The sequence below is a fragment of the Fulmarus glacialis genome, unplaced genomic scaffold (assembly GCF_000690835.1).
Source record: "Fulmarus glacialis isolate BGI_N327 unplaced genomic scaffold, ASM69083v1 scaffold39393, whole genome shotgun sequence".
Lineage (NCBI taxonomy): Eukaryota > Metazoa > Chordata > Aves > Procellariiformes > Procellariidae > Fulmarus > Fulmarus glacialis.
The window spans coordinates 4,475-20,566 of record NW_009204336.1 but is presented as its reverse complement, the minus strand read 5'-3'; the positions used below and the strand labels follow the sequence as shown (position 1 = coordinate 20,566).

The 16,092-nt window shown below is 40.3% G+C and overlaps 1 protein-coding gene across 1 annotated transcript in view; it reads right to left on the bottom strand.

Annotated features, from left to right (window-relative positions):
- Nucleotides 1–1,997: 1,997 nt before the first annotated feature.
- The window catches only part of LOC104074730 (voltage-dependent L-type calcium channel subunit beta-4), a gene marked incomplete at its 5' end in the record, with an annotated part of 16,976 nt that continues 2,881 nt past the window's right edge, over nt 1,998–16,092 (bottom strand). The window contains 3 exons of the mRNA XM_009574953.1: nt 1,998–3,040; nt 7,068–7,253; nt 13,947–14,042. Coding sequence (XP_009573248.1) covers nt 2,780–3,040; nt 7,068–7,253; nt 13,947–14,042 — 543 coding nt within the window. The remainder of the gene's footprint in view (nt 3,041–7,067; nt 7,254–13,946; nt 14,043–16,092) is intronic.

The following is a 16,092-nucleotide window of genomic DNA, read 5'->3' as shown; positions in this document are numbered from 1 at the left end:
CAGCAAGTAAGGAGACCTGCTGGATCACTTATAACTGATTTCTTATATTAAAATGGAATGGGCAGTAGGAGAGGAGAGGGTAAACTAATTACATACACGAGTAAAGTAAACTTAAACCCACATAATAAAGGAACTCAATGTGTTCTTTCAGGACAATACATGACTTCCCTCACAAGCTTGTTTTTATTAGAACAAACAAAGTAGTTTTGGCACTTCAGATGCTGCAGGTGATGGAATTTGTGCATATGTGTTGTGTAGATCTTTCCCTTTACTAGCATGACATGGAAGACTTAAAAACAAGGCTCCAAAAGGCTCTAGAAATAAATGACATTTTGTCTAGGAAATGATAAAGCAGTAACCTTGTTTACTAGAAAATATATGTAGGTGCTTTGCAGCTACCTGCCGTTAAAATGCAAATATCTTCAAGCAGTTAAATGATCTGATCCCTAATGCTACTACAGAATAAAGATAAACAGCTGTCTAATCTAGGTTTATACATCTCAGTGCATCCTTTGCAATTAATACTTCAATGCACACAAACAAGAAACTTATTAAAGCTTATAGAAAAAATGTTTTGCCTAATGCCTTCTTTGTCATGCAGGTATGTGTGCTGTACATGTAACAAAGATTTGTAAAAATTACTGGAGAATGCTCCGCTGTGCTATAGCAGAAAATATTAGAGAAGGCAGCTGAAGCTACCATTCCCAGACCAGATCTTGCAGTGCTTTCTCAGCCTAAATGCTCTTTCGGAATCTGCAGGAATTCAGCCTGAGAAAATCAAACAGGATCAGGTCTGTCATATCCATTCTTAACTCTGTTACTCCAATGGATGCAGATATTTTCATTTTTTTCTTGGTAACTGGCCCATTCGAATCATCTAGTGGTGTTTAAGGCTGCCTTTTAGGCAGTGAAGTTGTTCAAAAATTAATCATGCATCCACAATCTTTTAATGCTGCTAGAGATGCACATCATTTTTGATTGTACCAGATATGAGATGAATTACTTCTCTCGTTGTTAACATCAAGAAGATAACCAGACTCAACAGTGGTGGAAAATACCAGTGATCTTTGCTAACTGGTCCAGAAAGTAGAAGAAACTGTAATATTCAGGAAATTAATTTAGTGCTACATGCTTTTAAAGCCTACTTTTAGCAGGCTTTGGGAAGAAAATAAGCAAATATAAAAGTTAATGATGCTCATTTTTAAAAAAATAGTTTTGACATGAACCTGCATTAAAAAAATGCGTGTTCAGCATAGTTCTGTCAATTTTAGAAAATGCATGCAATGGGGAATTTCAGGAGTCTCTGCTTAAAGACATTAGTGGGTTGTACAAAATGGTCAATTATGGTAAATTTTTCAATCACGTTGGATCTAAGGCTTCACTGATCATGTAAGACATGAGGTCCAATCACATAAATTTATCTATTTAAAGAAACTGAAGACTCAGTAGGTGAAAAGAAGTGATTGTTATGAAGTAAGGCAGCAATATCTCCAAAGATTTATCATAGTTCTTTGAATCAAAAACGTCAGGTCTACGACTTTACTTTGAGCAGATTTTTTTCTGATACTCCATTTTTATTGCAAGCTAATTCTGACCAATATGTTACTCTAAATGTTCATCATTTACAAATATTTAACCCTGCCCCCTTCCCTCAGATTTCATTACTGAAATTTAAACTGATCTTCTGGAGAGTTCTTGTGCAATGCTGGAATTTTTAGACATTCAAAGATGGATTTTGAAAGATGTAACATATAGGTAGGTACTCAGATGTACTGGAACTCTATAGGTACTCTACATACTGGGTAAGAAGAGTGTATTGTTTTCCATTTAAAAAGGCAGAATACTAAAAATCGGAGAAAAAAATATTATGTATCTATACACTAATGTTCCATTTTGGGACTACTAGCTGTATTCAGGTAAACGAGAGAAAAAAAAAGACTATTCTCAACCTCTAACCATACAAACTATTCTTAAGTTTGTTCATTTTCCTGTTTCTATTTCCCCTTATCCTGTCATAGTTCATCATTGCTGACTGCAACAAAAATGTCAGTACCGGCTAAACTAAAGAAATCATTTTGCTGCAACATTCATGCCAGGTCTAAAAATAATTTCAAACTGGAAAGTATTTTGTAACTGCTGCAATAATTTGTGATATTTGGCACTCTCAATAGTTTACATTTGGTTTGTCTGAAAAAGCCATTCTGGAAATAAGTAGTTAGAATAAATCTTTTTATTCTAACTTGAAATGTAAATTGAGCTTCCAGCAAACAAATACTGTAGCTGACTTTCTGGCTTCTAGTGGTTTGTAATTTTCAGATTTTTCATTTGGTTTTTTTTTTTCAATTGATTGCAACATGCTCAAGTCGACTTTCCAGTCAATTCACCCAAATTCCAACAGGAATTGGTTTATAAATTGGTTCCAACTGGAACTGGTCATTTGGAATTTCCAGCACAGGAAATTATTTTATAAGTGCCTTGATAAGTACCCTAAATTACAAACGGATGTGTCTAATATCTAACAACAAGAAAAATGGCTATAAATGCAAATGCTGTACTAAAAAAAAAAAATCCAAAAAACAACCTATATGATCGGGCATAAACGTAAGGGCATGGTAACTTTTTTTTGCCCCCTACTTAACATCAAATGACAGCAGAGTGCAACTTCAGTTACTGTAACTGCATTACATCTGCCAAATTAAGATGATTTTTATTTTTTTTCCTAGCTACGTTATGGCAAGTTATCAACTGATGAATACTATTTTTCCCCAGGTTCTTGAACTCAAAGCCTGTGTCGTGAATCATGGCTATATCCTCCCGGGGATCCTCGGTTCCTATGGGGTTTGTAAGTGTCCTGGTATGAGTCAGAGTATTCTTCTTCCACTAGAGGATAGTGATCTCGGCTGTGTTGGGAACTGGAAGACAAGCGGTTCCTCCTCTTCCGAGCCCTTTCATTGTGGTAATTTTCATCTGAGGTCATTAGACTTCGTCGCTCAATTGGAGAGTTCTCTGTAGAATGGCTGCTGTGCCTCATACGCTGGCTCTACGAGTGCCAAAGAATCCAAGCATTAATACAGACAACGAGTATTTTACATTTTTTAGCTTGTTTTGAGACTTATTCTGAGGTCTTTCAGAATCCATCCACTTTTGTGTTATTCATTTTATATTAACATCTGTATGCTACAGCAATGCGTTACAATAATAGTCTGGTTCCTAGAGCTGAAAGCGGACCAAACGCAATATTACAATGTGTACCTTATAGTATTCACCTTGTTAAATATTACAGGCCATTTAGCATGAAAAGTGAGCTGATGTATTCAGCATTTATCACTTTTCTCTGATCATGAACATAACATTCATGCTTCTATTCTGCTTAGAAAATTTTGTGCATTGATTTATGTGGTTTTAGAAAACATCTGAAAATGTTTGTTGTGGTTTCTTCTTTTTTTTTCAAAAGGTGCAGCTCTGAGTCCTATTGAAAAACCTTCATATGACCAAACAAATGACGGACTGCTAACCAGGCAGCTAAGGGGTGGCTAAAATGATTAGATATTAACAAATTCTTTCAACTAAAGCAAATAAATATTTTAAATATGTTGACAGAAAATCCTTTTCTAAGATAATTTATTAATTAAAAGGTTTAGCCTTTGCTATCCTCACGTTCCCATAATGATAATGTGCTACAGTTGTCACATGAACAAAATTAGTTCATATTTTTTGCCAGTAAACGGGCACAATGAAGAAACAGCCTAAAAAAAGTATTTTGTTTGCCTGTCATCACACATTAAACCTCTCAAGAGTATAGCCACATACACTCTCAGAACAAACTCAGTCAATACACTTTTTTCTCTAGATTACACACCCAATGTCATTCTTCTGACGCTGTAATTGCCAAGAGAATGCTGCCGCGATGGTTGCACTCTTGTGGCCTCACGTTCCTGCACACAGACAGCATCATCCGCTCCTCTCGGTTCCAAAATTCTGGCCGATGCTCTCTGTGCTATAGAACCTTCCTCGGATTGCTACACCCTCTCTGTATGGCAACTGTTTAGCTGCATAATTTATAACAAAAGGCTTGTCTGCACGGGGAAGTAACTGTGCAGATGGGTATACTTTTACAGCACAGCAGATACGATATCGCATCTCTTTCTGTGGATCGATGCTACCAAGGTTACTTGCTGAAGAGACTCCACATAATGAGCTGGCACGGAAAAGGTGCCCTTCTGCAAATTCACACACTCAGCTACCAGGTAGCAACTTCTACCACATCATCCCCAAGTTTTCCTTATAGCATCATGTTTTAGTAGTGATTGTATGTCAAAGTCCACATATTTTCTTCACAGATCTCATATTTATTTGACCTAGCCGTGCAATTTTGATATATAATCATCTGATCAACTGCAACTTCAACTTTCTGTGCTCACACCCTGTATCTTCCCTGTAGTAATTTACCTCTCTGGCTGCAACCTGCTCCCTTCTAGAAACCTTCCTGTTTCCCTGCCTTGATTGTGTAGTCATTCTGATCCCGCTATTTACCTCCTGAGAGGTGTAAGGGTGGCACAAAACCAGCGTGGTTACATGCTGGTCTTATGCCCCAAATAACTTTTGATCCTGCAGCGCAATTGGAATGATAAACTGCATTACGTTTTCTGCAGTAATGGACTTAAAATGCAAATCCCCTGGAGCCTAAGAAACACATATCCCCAAAACTTGAACTATAGGATTTAAGTCCATTTGCTGAAATTAGACTAAACTATGTAGGTTTAGAGCTAACCAGGGATTAGCCACAAAGGCAAATGACTGGCCCCTAGGAGTCAGCAATGACAAAATTTACTCTTCCTGTTGAGAACTGCAAACACACACAGCTCAACATCGACATCTTCCCCTTTTAGGCAAGGTCATGACAAAGGACCAAATGACCACCAGCTTTGGCAGGTGTACCACACACAGTGTGATGGGGCACAGCTGGGACACGCTGTCATGTATACCCTCTCTTTTACTCTGACTCTTCTGTATCTATGCCACTTAACTTCACCCTGATGACCTTCATGAAGCCCAAAGACTTAAGTTAAATCAGGAGTTTCTATTCTCAGTAAACTAAAGACCAAGCCACAATCAAGTAAAAAAGGGACACTCTTAAGTCCTGATTAAGTGAAGTACGTGCAGATTGTCCCAGCAAATCTGTATCATTCTCAGGTGTGACTGTTACACAAGGCCCTGGGCTTTTGGTATTGAGTTCCCCAAGACATCAGGTGAGGAGGAGTCACAAGGTCATAAAAAGTATAAATTCTTAATATATCAGAAGCACCTAAGCTAGTTTAATTCTTAGGATTCACGTGAGTGCTTTATAATTACCATACCACATCATTACAGTTAAAACTGATGCAAATCCTTCTGAAGGCCTGAATTAGTATAAAACCTCTAGGCAGATAAACACTTCAGATGATGGAAGTCTTTACTGCGAGACAACCATGTAAAACAATCAGAACTCCTTAAATGGGCCTGAACACTTAAGTGGCACTGAACGCCAAATCCTGCAGTCTCTAGTTGGGCATCATTCACTCAGGGAGAAATTTACCCCTCTGCAGAGAACTAGCACCATTCAAGTCCCACCTAAGCCTTCACAATGAGGGTGAAGTGGGGATTAAGTGATGCATACCTTCAGCCAGCCCACTGCACAGGGGTGATTTTCATCTTCAGTGTGAGTTTTCCCTAAGTAAATGGAGCAACATTTCACAGTTACTGCTGGTGTCCATTGATCAGAGAGAAATAAATGCCTGAAAAAAATTCTGTGGATACACCCAGTTTTCAAAATGAAACTGAAGAGGTGAAAGTTCTGCAGATGGTATTTTATTGTCATGAAGGGATGGAAAACTGAAATTTTAAGGCAAGTGAAAATGGAAACAACAGTTTTACATGTGCATGTTATTAGTAATAGAACAGTGCTTGTGCATTCAGCCAGTCAGGAAACAGTGACTTACTGATCCTAATAAAATCAAGCACAGCATTAGAAATGTGAGTATCAAGTATCATGCACCTTCAGTGAAGTGCAATTCACTCACAGAAAAAACAGCTTTATGTTAATTGAAAACACTGAACAATGCATCATTTCCTTCAAAATTGTTACCTGCTTCCAGATACTCTACAAGCAGAACAGAGGTTAAATTTGTCAGGTGAATTATTCATTAAATGTAATTCGCTCAACTCTACTTTTGACATACATTAGAAAGTGCACACTCCTAGAAAGTCACACACATACAGAACTCCTCCTGAAACTCTCAGACTTAAAAGCTTGCTGCAATCCTGATCTTCTCAAGCATTCACAACTATTAATCAAAAACATTTTCTGTGTTCAAACTTAGTAAAGCACGTACTTCTCATTAAGGACTATTTACATGCCACGTTTGAAGTTTCAAAGTTCAGCCGTTTTTGAGCTATCCCTGTGGAAAAAAATGGTCAGAATTTTTTTCAATGGGTAAAAAAATGTATTTTATTCACACTCAAAGAACTCAAAAAGGTGAAGACATTTTGCTGATACAAGAGACAAGCATGGAAGTTTTTCACCCAAAAGTGAATGTTTTGTGAAGTTATGAGGGTAGAAATAAAAGGGATCATTACAGACACTGTTCTACATTCTTAAATACAGTAGCTGTTAGCTCAACTGCTGTGACATGCTGTACATGCTTATTCTCAATCTGACAGGGTCTCATTCGCAATGACATTTTTTCCAGATTAAAAAAAGGCCATTTTCTAATATGGCTATAATACCAACTTGACAGAGTGTCATTTAACTCTTCCTCAAGAACTCACTCCTTGCCAGAAAATTTATGGCCATTTTATTTCCCATTAAAGCAAGAGCAGTCACAGTGCTTCAGCACTCAGCTGACTAACTGCTTCTTCGCTGATTACGGGCCTTAGCTTGCCGTCTTACTGCTGGCAGTGGCCAAACAGTGAGTAATAACTAATGAAGCAAATGTAAGTTACATAAAACATATTACACTATTTTCCCACAGATTAAAAAACCCCACCTCATCTGCACTGGTCTTTGGGGCTGAAAGGTATTTTCATACCTGTAATCCAGAGATTGCAGCAGGATATGGTGAAAGTGCAGTGGATCCTAAATTTCGCCCAAGGAGTGGAGTCATGGGTGTGCTACTGGTGGTGTGAGTAGCACGCCAGTATGCCTCAAGATATTCTGCCAAGTGTTCGCAAGCATCTTCAAGCTGATTTTCATCCAAAATTACATCAAACATTTCCTGATCACAACAACAAAGTTTGGTTCATTACAATGTAACAGATGAAAAGAAAGAGACGTTAAACAATTCTCATCATGCTAATCCTTTAAAATTCAATAAATAAGAATCAGAGCATGGGATTGCACAAGAAAATTATACAAGTGGGTTTATAAGGTGATCAAAAGCCAAAGCTCTCAGAAGTCACTGTATCCTTTCAGCGAGGTTCACTAGACATCGTGTGAGCCCTACCACGCTCAAAGGCACAAGACTCCTTTAATGAATTTATTTTGCTCTAAGATAGGAACTGCAGCTAGATGTCAGAGTAACACAGGGGTGGCTTTGCATTGGTTTTGGATCCAAGGACTCACGCGTACTTCTCTCATCCTAATTGTGAACACATTTCCAGAGTGACGATGCCCCTAAAACCATTTCCACTTCAGCGAACGCAGCATGCAGTTCTGTTAGCAGCAGTATTTCTGCTTCAGCAAGGCTACTGCAGGACATCCAGCCGTTCAGATACTTACAGCTGGGAATTCTTCAGAGACTATCTCCATGCACTGTTTTTTAACTACCTTCATTTATGCCTATCTGGAGTCTTACCTATCTGTTCTCAAATCTGCAAGACCATGCAGGTACGACCTTTCTCCCTACTAATCTGTTTACCAGGGGACAGTACCTGACCATTAGTACAAGTCCTGGTACTTGCCTCAGACCTGCTCGCCATGCAATCCACAGAGAGGCTATGTACCAGTGAGCGTGGAAGGAATTCAAAGCCATGTGGCTTCTGTGCTACCCAAGAAGTCAAAGGGACACTCTGCAGACAATGTTTTTAGATTATCAGCATGACAAGTGCCAACAACAAACAGCTGATAATAAACCATCATAAACTGAGTCCCCTCAAGAGAAATATAAACATATTTTCAGCAGTGAAATTTTGTACCTCATCTTCAATCTTAACTCATGCCTTAGTGGAAAAAAAGTACTGTGAAAATAGCACAGGAAATGAAAAATAAGTGCAGGTATTGCAGGTGTAAAGAGTAACCGATACAAACCACAGGCTGGTTTTCCTCCATGCATATTTATAGATCTATCTAGTATACAAGAGCTGACGTCTCTAGAATAAGATACAAAACTGCACAATAATTTATCGTAAAGCTTGATCATGCATCTACCTTCTGCCCAGAAGTTTGGTCCAGAACTTACTTTAATACTAAAGCCATTTTATTTATTTTTTAGTTTATTCTCTCTTATTAGCATGATAGAGAAATGTTTCCTCCTCTGTCAGCAAGCATGGAGTTTTCTTCTAATAAGAATACTCCTAACACTACATCCTTTGGTCGGTTTATTGCAGTTTATTGCTGCTTGTTTCGCTCCTCTATTTATATATACCCTTCACACCCTCCTTTGCTATTTAAACACACGTTGATACACTACATATTCCATTATATCACTCACATCATCATTTGTAGAAGTTAGTAAATCAAACATAGTTAAGTTAGGAAATGAAAGAATGTGGTTTGCTTACATATACTTTGCTTTGCAAAATATTGAAATTAAAATATTACAGTTGGAATATAATATGTGTTTTCTTAAATAAAGAATAAATATTGCCATTTTCTGGTCTGAAACTAGCAAGCAGTTTTCCTGCGCTGCTCATTCTTTGCATAGCTGGCCACTGATTTGAGGGCAACTCTGGCTGTCTACACAAAACTCAGCTTTGCAGGTTGCAAGGTAGTTCTGTCTTAAGACATATTTTCAGCCGTATGGGGTTTTAGCAGCAAGCAGGTCAATGAATACTCTTCGAACACCCTCCAACCTCCTCCTGCCAAACTAGGGAACTGTTTCTCAAATTTCTTTTTAACCTGGATCGGTTGATTCAGGGAGTTCACAAAATGCTGTATTGGCATAAGTAAACGTGCTGCAAGGTGGAGCTAAGACAAAGATCAGAGATGGGAAGGCCAGTACTGCTGCCTATGGCTTCCTTTCTTAATGAAGTAACAGCTTTGTGCACTTCTAAGAAATGCACAGCTAATACTCTAGCCGACATACCTAAACCACCCAGTTCTGTGACGGTATGTAGCTTCATGTGGTATTTTGACAGTGATCTCAATTAAATCGAATTTAGAGAAGACGAACTTTTAACACTTGCAGTAGAACTGTCACCTTTTTAACAGTCAACTGTAAAATAACACTAGGACTGGTAATGGTGAGCCTCTCAGGCTGTCATTTGAAGGTCACCTGGAAAAGCTGCAAAACTGGCAGGATCCTGATTCCAGGGCTCTACAGTGTTTTACAGGGAAAATAAATTACAGAGAAAGCACTCAGTATTTTTCTTGCATTTAGCAGTTCTGCTCACAGCTAAACTGTGTTTCTTCTATTCTATGTATTTGGGAGGAAAGAATCTTTTAAGGAGATCCTTGTTTGTTAACAGTCATGGAGTAAAGCAGTTTCTTCCCAGTTCTCCTTACAATGCATTTTATTCACCGCAATATTTTCTTACAACATGCGTAAAATAGTTATGAGTATTTCCATATACTAGTATTTCTTAAGCGATATACACTAAAGCAGTGGTCTTTCCTGAAGAGAAGATAAAATTAGTTGCCACTGTCCTCTGCTATTTCTTTTGATTTACTGTATAACAACTGTGAAATATTCTAGGTGCATTACCCCATGTTAGCAACACAAAATAAAATGGTCATGACTACAGAGACATCCTCCTCACCCACAGGAATGCTAGGGAGAGGGAGTGTAAGAGGGACTGAACCTCAGGCATAGCCCAGAGTTAGTACAGCTAAGAGCAATCCCAAATTGCATCTTGCTCTCTGAGGTCAGGGAAGGAGAGCTCAGGCTCTGGGGGAAAAGATGCCCCAGATAGAACTGCAAGGATGGAGGTCTACCTGAGAAGGAGGAGGAATTTGAATGTGTAGATATATCTGGTGTACTGGCTATTTTTAATTATACCAATGCATTTTAGTTCTGCTAGAGTATAATTTCTGGTATTTTTTAGGTTATGTCAAATCGACCAGAGGGGTATGTACCCTCTCTTAGCATTGCCACGAGCCCAGAAGTTAAAAAAAAATTATCATAATAAACCGCATACAACTAGTGTATTTAAAGCTGTATGGTTAGTACAGTTCATGTTTCTTTCAGTCATATAATGTTCCTAACAGAGTCATGCAGTGACAGGCACGCTTAGCACTGGCTTGAGCAGCATCAGTGAAAGATTAGCAAGAAATTAATAATGAAAGCAGTTCCTGAACTTAAGTATGCCAAAAAAGACAGCTATTTTTAAAATGTCTAGACATACAGCACCATCTGATTACTTTAGGCTGGCTCTCAGCAAATGAAAAAAAGTGAGGTTTTTATGGTTTTCAAGTATCTTCACTTTAAACAAATACTTCTCTTGCAGGAATTTGAGCTGCAAAACAGAGGAAGCAGGTCACAGTGCAGAAGACAGACAGTGGTGTCTTTGGTCTTAGCAGTGTACTTTTACTTAATTAAATCGTGGATCAACTTGGTCCTTTAATTTAAACTTAACCAAGACTGTCATCTCCCTTCCAGTGCTCTAAGTCAGCAATAACTTTCTTGAAATCAAACAGTGCAAAACTGATCAGGTGGTTTCTGCAGAAGGCTGTTGTGCAAGTCAGAGTGGAAGGGAGCCTCTGAGCAAGTACGGTTACATGTCTGAAATCTGGATACTCTGAAATTTGGAAATATTTTTCTTATCCAGGTGGGGTCTCACTTTGTTGCCTTAGGCAACAAAATACAGTTACAGGATTGGGTGTTAAGGCAGAGTTTACTAGATCCTGGGGATGGACAATCTAAGTGCCATGATGCAACAAACAAGCCACAACATGCAACCTGCTGCTGCACGCTGTTTATTTCGATCAACGCAGCTACTTGCCTCATTTCAACTGGTGTGAGCAAACCTAAGTGGAATAAGAGGAAATCACTGTATAAAGAGCAAACAAGGCTGTGAAACATGCACAGGCTTCTCTGTGCAGGTGGAAAAATAAATACACCTTTCAAATGTGAAGAATGTGCAGCGGATTGTTCTGTGTGTAAGCTCAGTGACAGCTCGGTGTAAATACCACAAGCTGTATTCAAACAGGTGCAGGTGCATCTCCATTTAACTTGGCTCACAGCCACTGAGAGTTAGGAAGGTATACGCTTTTATAGAAATTATTTTGTACTACAGAAAAGCATATAATTTTGTTTTAGTTAATGGGACCCAAATGGCTCACAGGAATTCTCCGTCATCATTTTAAGATATAACAAATCAGTACATAATTACATGTGAGAAACATAATATAACTGAGCTCTCAGAAGAACTTGAGATGCCTTGAACATCTTTCAGTGCTGCTCGAAGTGGAAAACAAGGATGAGGCAGTGAGCAAAGCGATCTACAGTTACTCTAACCAGAAGCTTACAGGTCTTTGCAGTAACACAACCAGCTGGATGTATATGCAGTCGCCATCTACCACTTTCGACAGCTGGACATCTGCAAGTGGTGCTGATGGGGCAAGAGAGACAGCAGGAGGGTGGCTGCAAAATCCACACCCGCCAGGGAAACAGCAAGCTGTCTGGGGCACAGTGGGCACTGCAAAAAGTGTATTTAACTGGAGAAATTGAGATATATCCCCCACATACACACACCACCACCAGCACTTTTCTGGATTATTTAAATTCTTGCTCTGTATCAGGCATCAGAGGAATTTGAATCAGGCATCAGAGGAATTAAGAATTGTGTCATTCTGGACACATTCTTAAACCATTCCGCTTTTAGACAAGGAGGACAGAAATTTCAGTCAGGCTTATTACCTTTTTTCTCTGCTTTCTAACATTTCAGTGTGAATCTAGTCTGAACATACACCAAAACATACAAAAAACTGCCAAAGTTCGAAGTTTTCACAGATCCACATTAATTAGTCTTCATTTTGTATCTGACTGAAACTACTGAGCAAACATAACCTGAACTCATTAGCAGTGTCAGTCAGCTTGAAATGGTATTTTTCAGAAAGCCGATCCGAACATGTGGAACTACCCCACTCTCTTGCTAAGCCAAGGCAGAATTATTGGGCAGACCTGAGGCCATAGAGGTCTCTTCCAGATGGGCAAAGGCAGGCACCCCAGTGCAGCAGAGGCTGGTAGTCTCCACTACCTAGCACTAGCTGGCAACTAGGCAAGGTCTACCTGATGGCAGGAGCTAACCTAAAAGGTCAACCAGTGGGCAAGAGGAGAGAGAAAGAGAAAGCTCCCTCCAGGTGCGCCTTTCTGCTGGATGGAGTGCCACCATTCCCACCAACAGAAGCTCTGGGACATCTGAGAGGCATGAGAGCTCTGGCCTAAAGGAGATGTGGCTCAGCCTCAATTCCTACCAATGGGAACAGTTAAAAAACAACTTCTATCCTATAATTTAGGAGGAGTGCCCAGAAATACCTGAATTATCTTTTTATGACCAGTGGGGACAAGAGAGGAGAAGGCTGTGAAGTTTGGCATCTTAAGAAGCATACAAAAACAAGTTAAGTTTCATGGAAATAAATCCCTGTGGATCATTAATCCAGAGCAAAAGCTGCTTGAACTTTGTTACTTTCATTTGAAATGAGAATAAAAGCCATCTGAAATGAAGGCAATCTCTTTAAGGCCTACATAACACAAGGCAAAGTCTTCCAGAAGCATTATCTAACCATTAGGGTCAGGCATTAGGTCTGCTGACCTCAACTCCCAGATTTGTTCCTAGATTGTTCCAAGACATTTCTTTTGTCAGCACTTTGCCTATTTTAAGTCAGAGAGTACGATCATGGAAACCTTCCCAGTGTCTATTCTGAATTTCTGTGAATTAATCTGATTTTTATTCACAGTTCTTTGGCATAAGAAAGATGGGCAATCGGCAAGCCACAGGCTGGACTGTCTGATCATTCCCCTGGTACGAACACCAGTCCCTGCACTATCAGACCGATGTTATGCACAGCTACTACACTGTAAAAGCACGTCCACATCCAAGTTTGTTTCCACTGAGTGACTTTCTCTGTCGCGCAAACCAGGCGTGGTTTTCAAAAATAAAAGCAAATTTGAGCTGCCCTGTCCAAATACCTGTACAGCTTTTCCGCGCAGCACCTGCCTGCCTACTCAGCTACCCAGGACCTCTGCTCCTTAAGCAGCAGGTTATTCAGGGTGAGTAATCAGTATCTTTGATAAAATGGTTGGTGAGCAGTGACTGTGCTCTGATGAGGTAACTGGAATGGCTTGCAGGCGCTGCTGTGTCAGGAGGCGCGGGGATCACATGCATGCAGACACACGACTCACACCGTACAGACGGTGAGTCTGGACTCACTATGCAGCTAAAGGAAAGTCCTCTGCAGCCTCCTCTCAAACCAGGACTTTGGCCCTTCAGGACCTTAAGATAGCACTGCTCCACAAATGATGTAATCTGCTAACGTGCTAGTAGATCAGTTTTACCAGACACGTCATTTTTGACCTGTCACCTCGCCAAAGATCGTAATAAACCCAGCACAGGAGATAATCAGAATAGAAGTATCAAACAACTTGTTTCTTAGCAATAAAAGCTGATCGAGGGTTGCAATTGCAGGGTTGTCTGAATCACCATAAAGTGAAGTGATAACGTATGAACTCGGCTATAATCAAGAACCAAGACAGCAGAAATCTTTAAAACTCCACGTATCACAAGTTCTTTAGCCTTTCTTCTGTACTTACTGGTGGGCATTGTGCAAGTTTATCAGCTGCCACCAACTGAACATTCAAGTGTTTACTTTGTGACTTTCCTCTAGATTTAATCAGTCGCTGCAAAACCTGACAGAGGAAAAGAGGAAAACATGAGTTTAAGAATCGCATATCTCCATAAAGCTCAGACTGACACTCCATTGGAGGATTACCAAGTTCAGAAGCTCTCCATTATGTTTAACAAAATGGATAAAATATTGTCCTTGAATATAAGCACAAACCTTTCTGATAACCTCCCTGAAAGCTGTGCACATTTCCCTCTGCATCACGTTTGATCCCTTGCAAATATTTCAAATGTAGTGCAAATGGTGATTTTGCTTTATTCTACTTGAAGTAATAGGTTATTTTTGACAAATGTAATCTTCTAGAGGACCACAAAAATTATATATATATAGAATTATACTGGATTGCTGGATTGACTGCGGCACAACAGTAGCACCATGTTATATTGTGTAGTAATAACGCTGTAACTTAAACTGTTCTGAGGTGCATTTTGGGTAAAGAAGGTATTTTACACACAGAGTTCATATTACCTTTTTTTTTTTTCCTTCCACTGTGTTCATTACTAGGATTTAAGGGGCGGAAAAGTTAGGAATCCTAAATTATTTCTCTGTAAAGAGAGTTTCAAGTTTCAAAGAAAATTACAGGATGATAGAACAACAGAATATTTTTTAAGTCAGAAGGACCTCTAGAGGTCTCTTGGCCAACCCTTCACTCAAAGTAAGGCCAGCTGGATCATACTGCTCTTGTCCTTGTCCAGCTGAGTTTTGAACATTTCCAAGGAGATCCCTCCACCTCTCTGAGCCAGGATTGACCCGTCTTTGCTCATACAGCCCAATATGCGGCTGATTCTCTGCTGCAAGGGCACGCTGCTCACTCCTGTCCAAACTGTTATCTACTAAGACCCCCAGGTCCCTGGCTGCAGAACTGCTCCCCAGCCAGTCGGCCGCAGCCTGGCCTGGGGCAGGGGGCTTCTCCAGCCTGGTATTTGCCTTTGCTGAACTTCAAGAAGCTCCTGACAGCTTGTTTCTCCAGCCTGGCAAGGTCCCTCTGAATGACAGCCCTGCCCTCTGGCGCATTAACCTGTCCACAACCTTGTACGTTAACAAAGGTCATTAACAAAAATGAACTGTACTGGCCCCATTACAGATCCCTGAGTGATACCACTAGTAAGCAGCTGCCAGCTGGACTTTGTACCTCTGACCAGCACCCTGAACCCAGCAGTCCATCCAATCTTCCACCTCTCTTATAGTCCACGCTTATCCAGACCATACCTCACCAATTTGCCCATCAGGATACTACAAGGAGACCACATTAAAGCCTTGCTAAAGTAAAGGCTAACAGCCACTGCTCTTCCTTTGTCCACTGGAGTCATAATCTCATGACAAAAGGCAGCCAGGTGGGTCAGGCATGATTTGCCCTTGGTAAATCCCTGCTGGCTGCTCCCAATCCCCTTCTTGTCCTGCATGTGGCTGGGGAACAGCTTCCCAGGGGATTTGCTCCATAACCTTCCCATGGACTGAGGTGAGACTGACTGGCCTGTAGTTCCCCAGATCCTCCTTCTTATCCTTCTTGAGAATGGATTTGACATCTGCCTTTTCCCAGTTATAAGGAACCTTCCCAGATCACTATAAGCTTTAAAAGGTAATAGAGAGCAGCTTTGCAATGGCATGAGACTGCTCCTTCAGATGAATCCCATCTGGTCCCTTGGTCTTCCATATGTTAGTTAGGTAGTCTCCAGATCAACCTTCTGCTACTGCGGGTCCCTGCCACACACTGCAGTGGGCCCACACTTTTCTCATCTTTCCTTCTGCTTGCCATGTTCTTACAGAAGCCCTTTTTGCTATCCTTAAGATCTCTTGCTAGTTCTAGCTGCAGCTGAACTCTGGCTTTCTTAACTTCCCTTTTTTTTTGCTGGGATGCCTGTCCCCACATCCATCTTCTGTGTGCCTCCTTTTTGTGTTTGAGCTCAGGCCGTTCCCTATTCATCCACACTGCTCTCCAGCCCAGCTCCACATAGGAACAGATCATTCTTGCGCTTGGAGGAAGCTGTCCATGAAGATCACACAGCTCTCCTGAGCTGCTTTGTTATCCAAGAGAGTCTTTTATGTGATCCTGC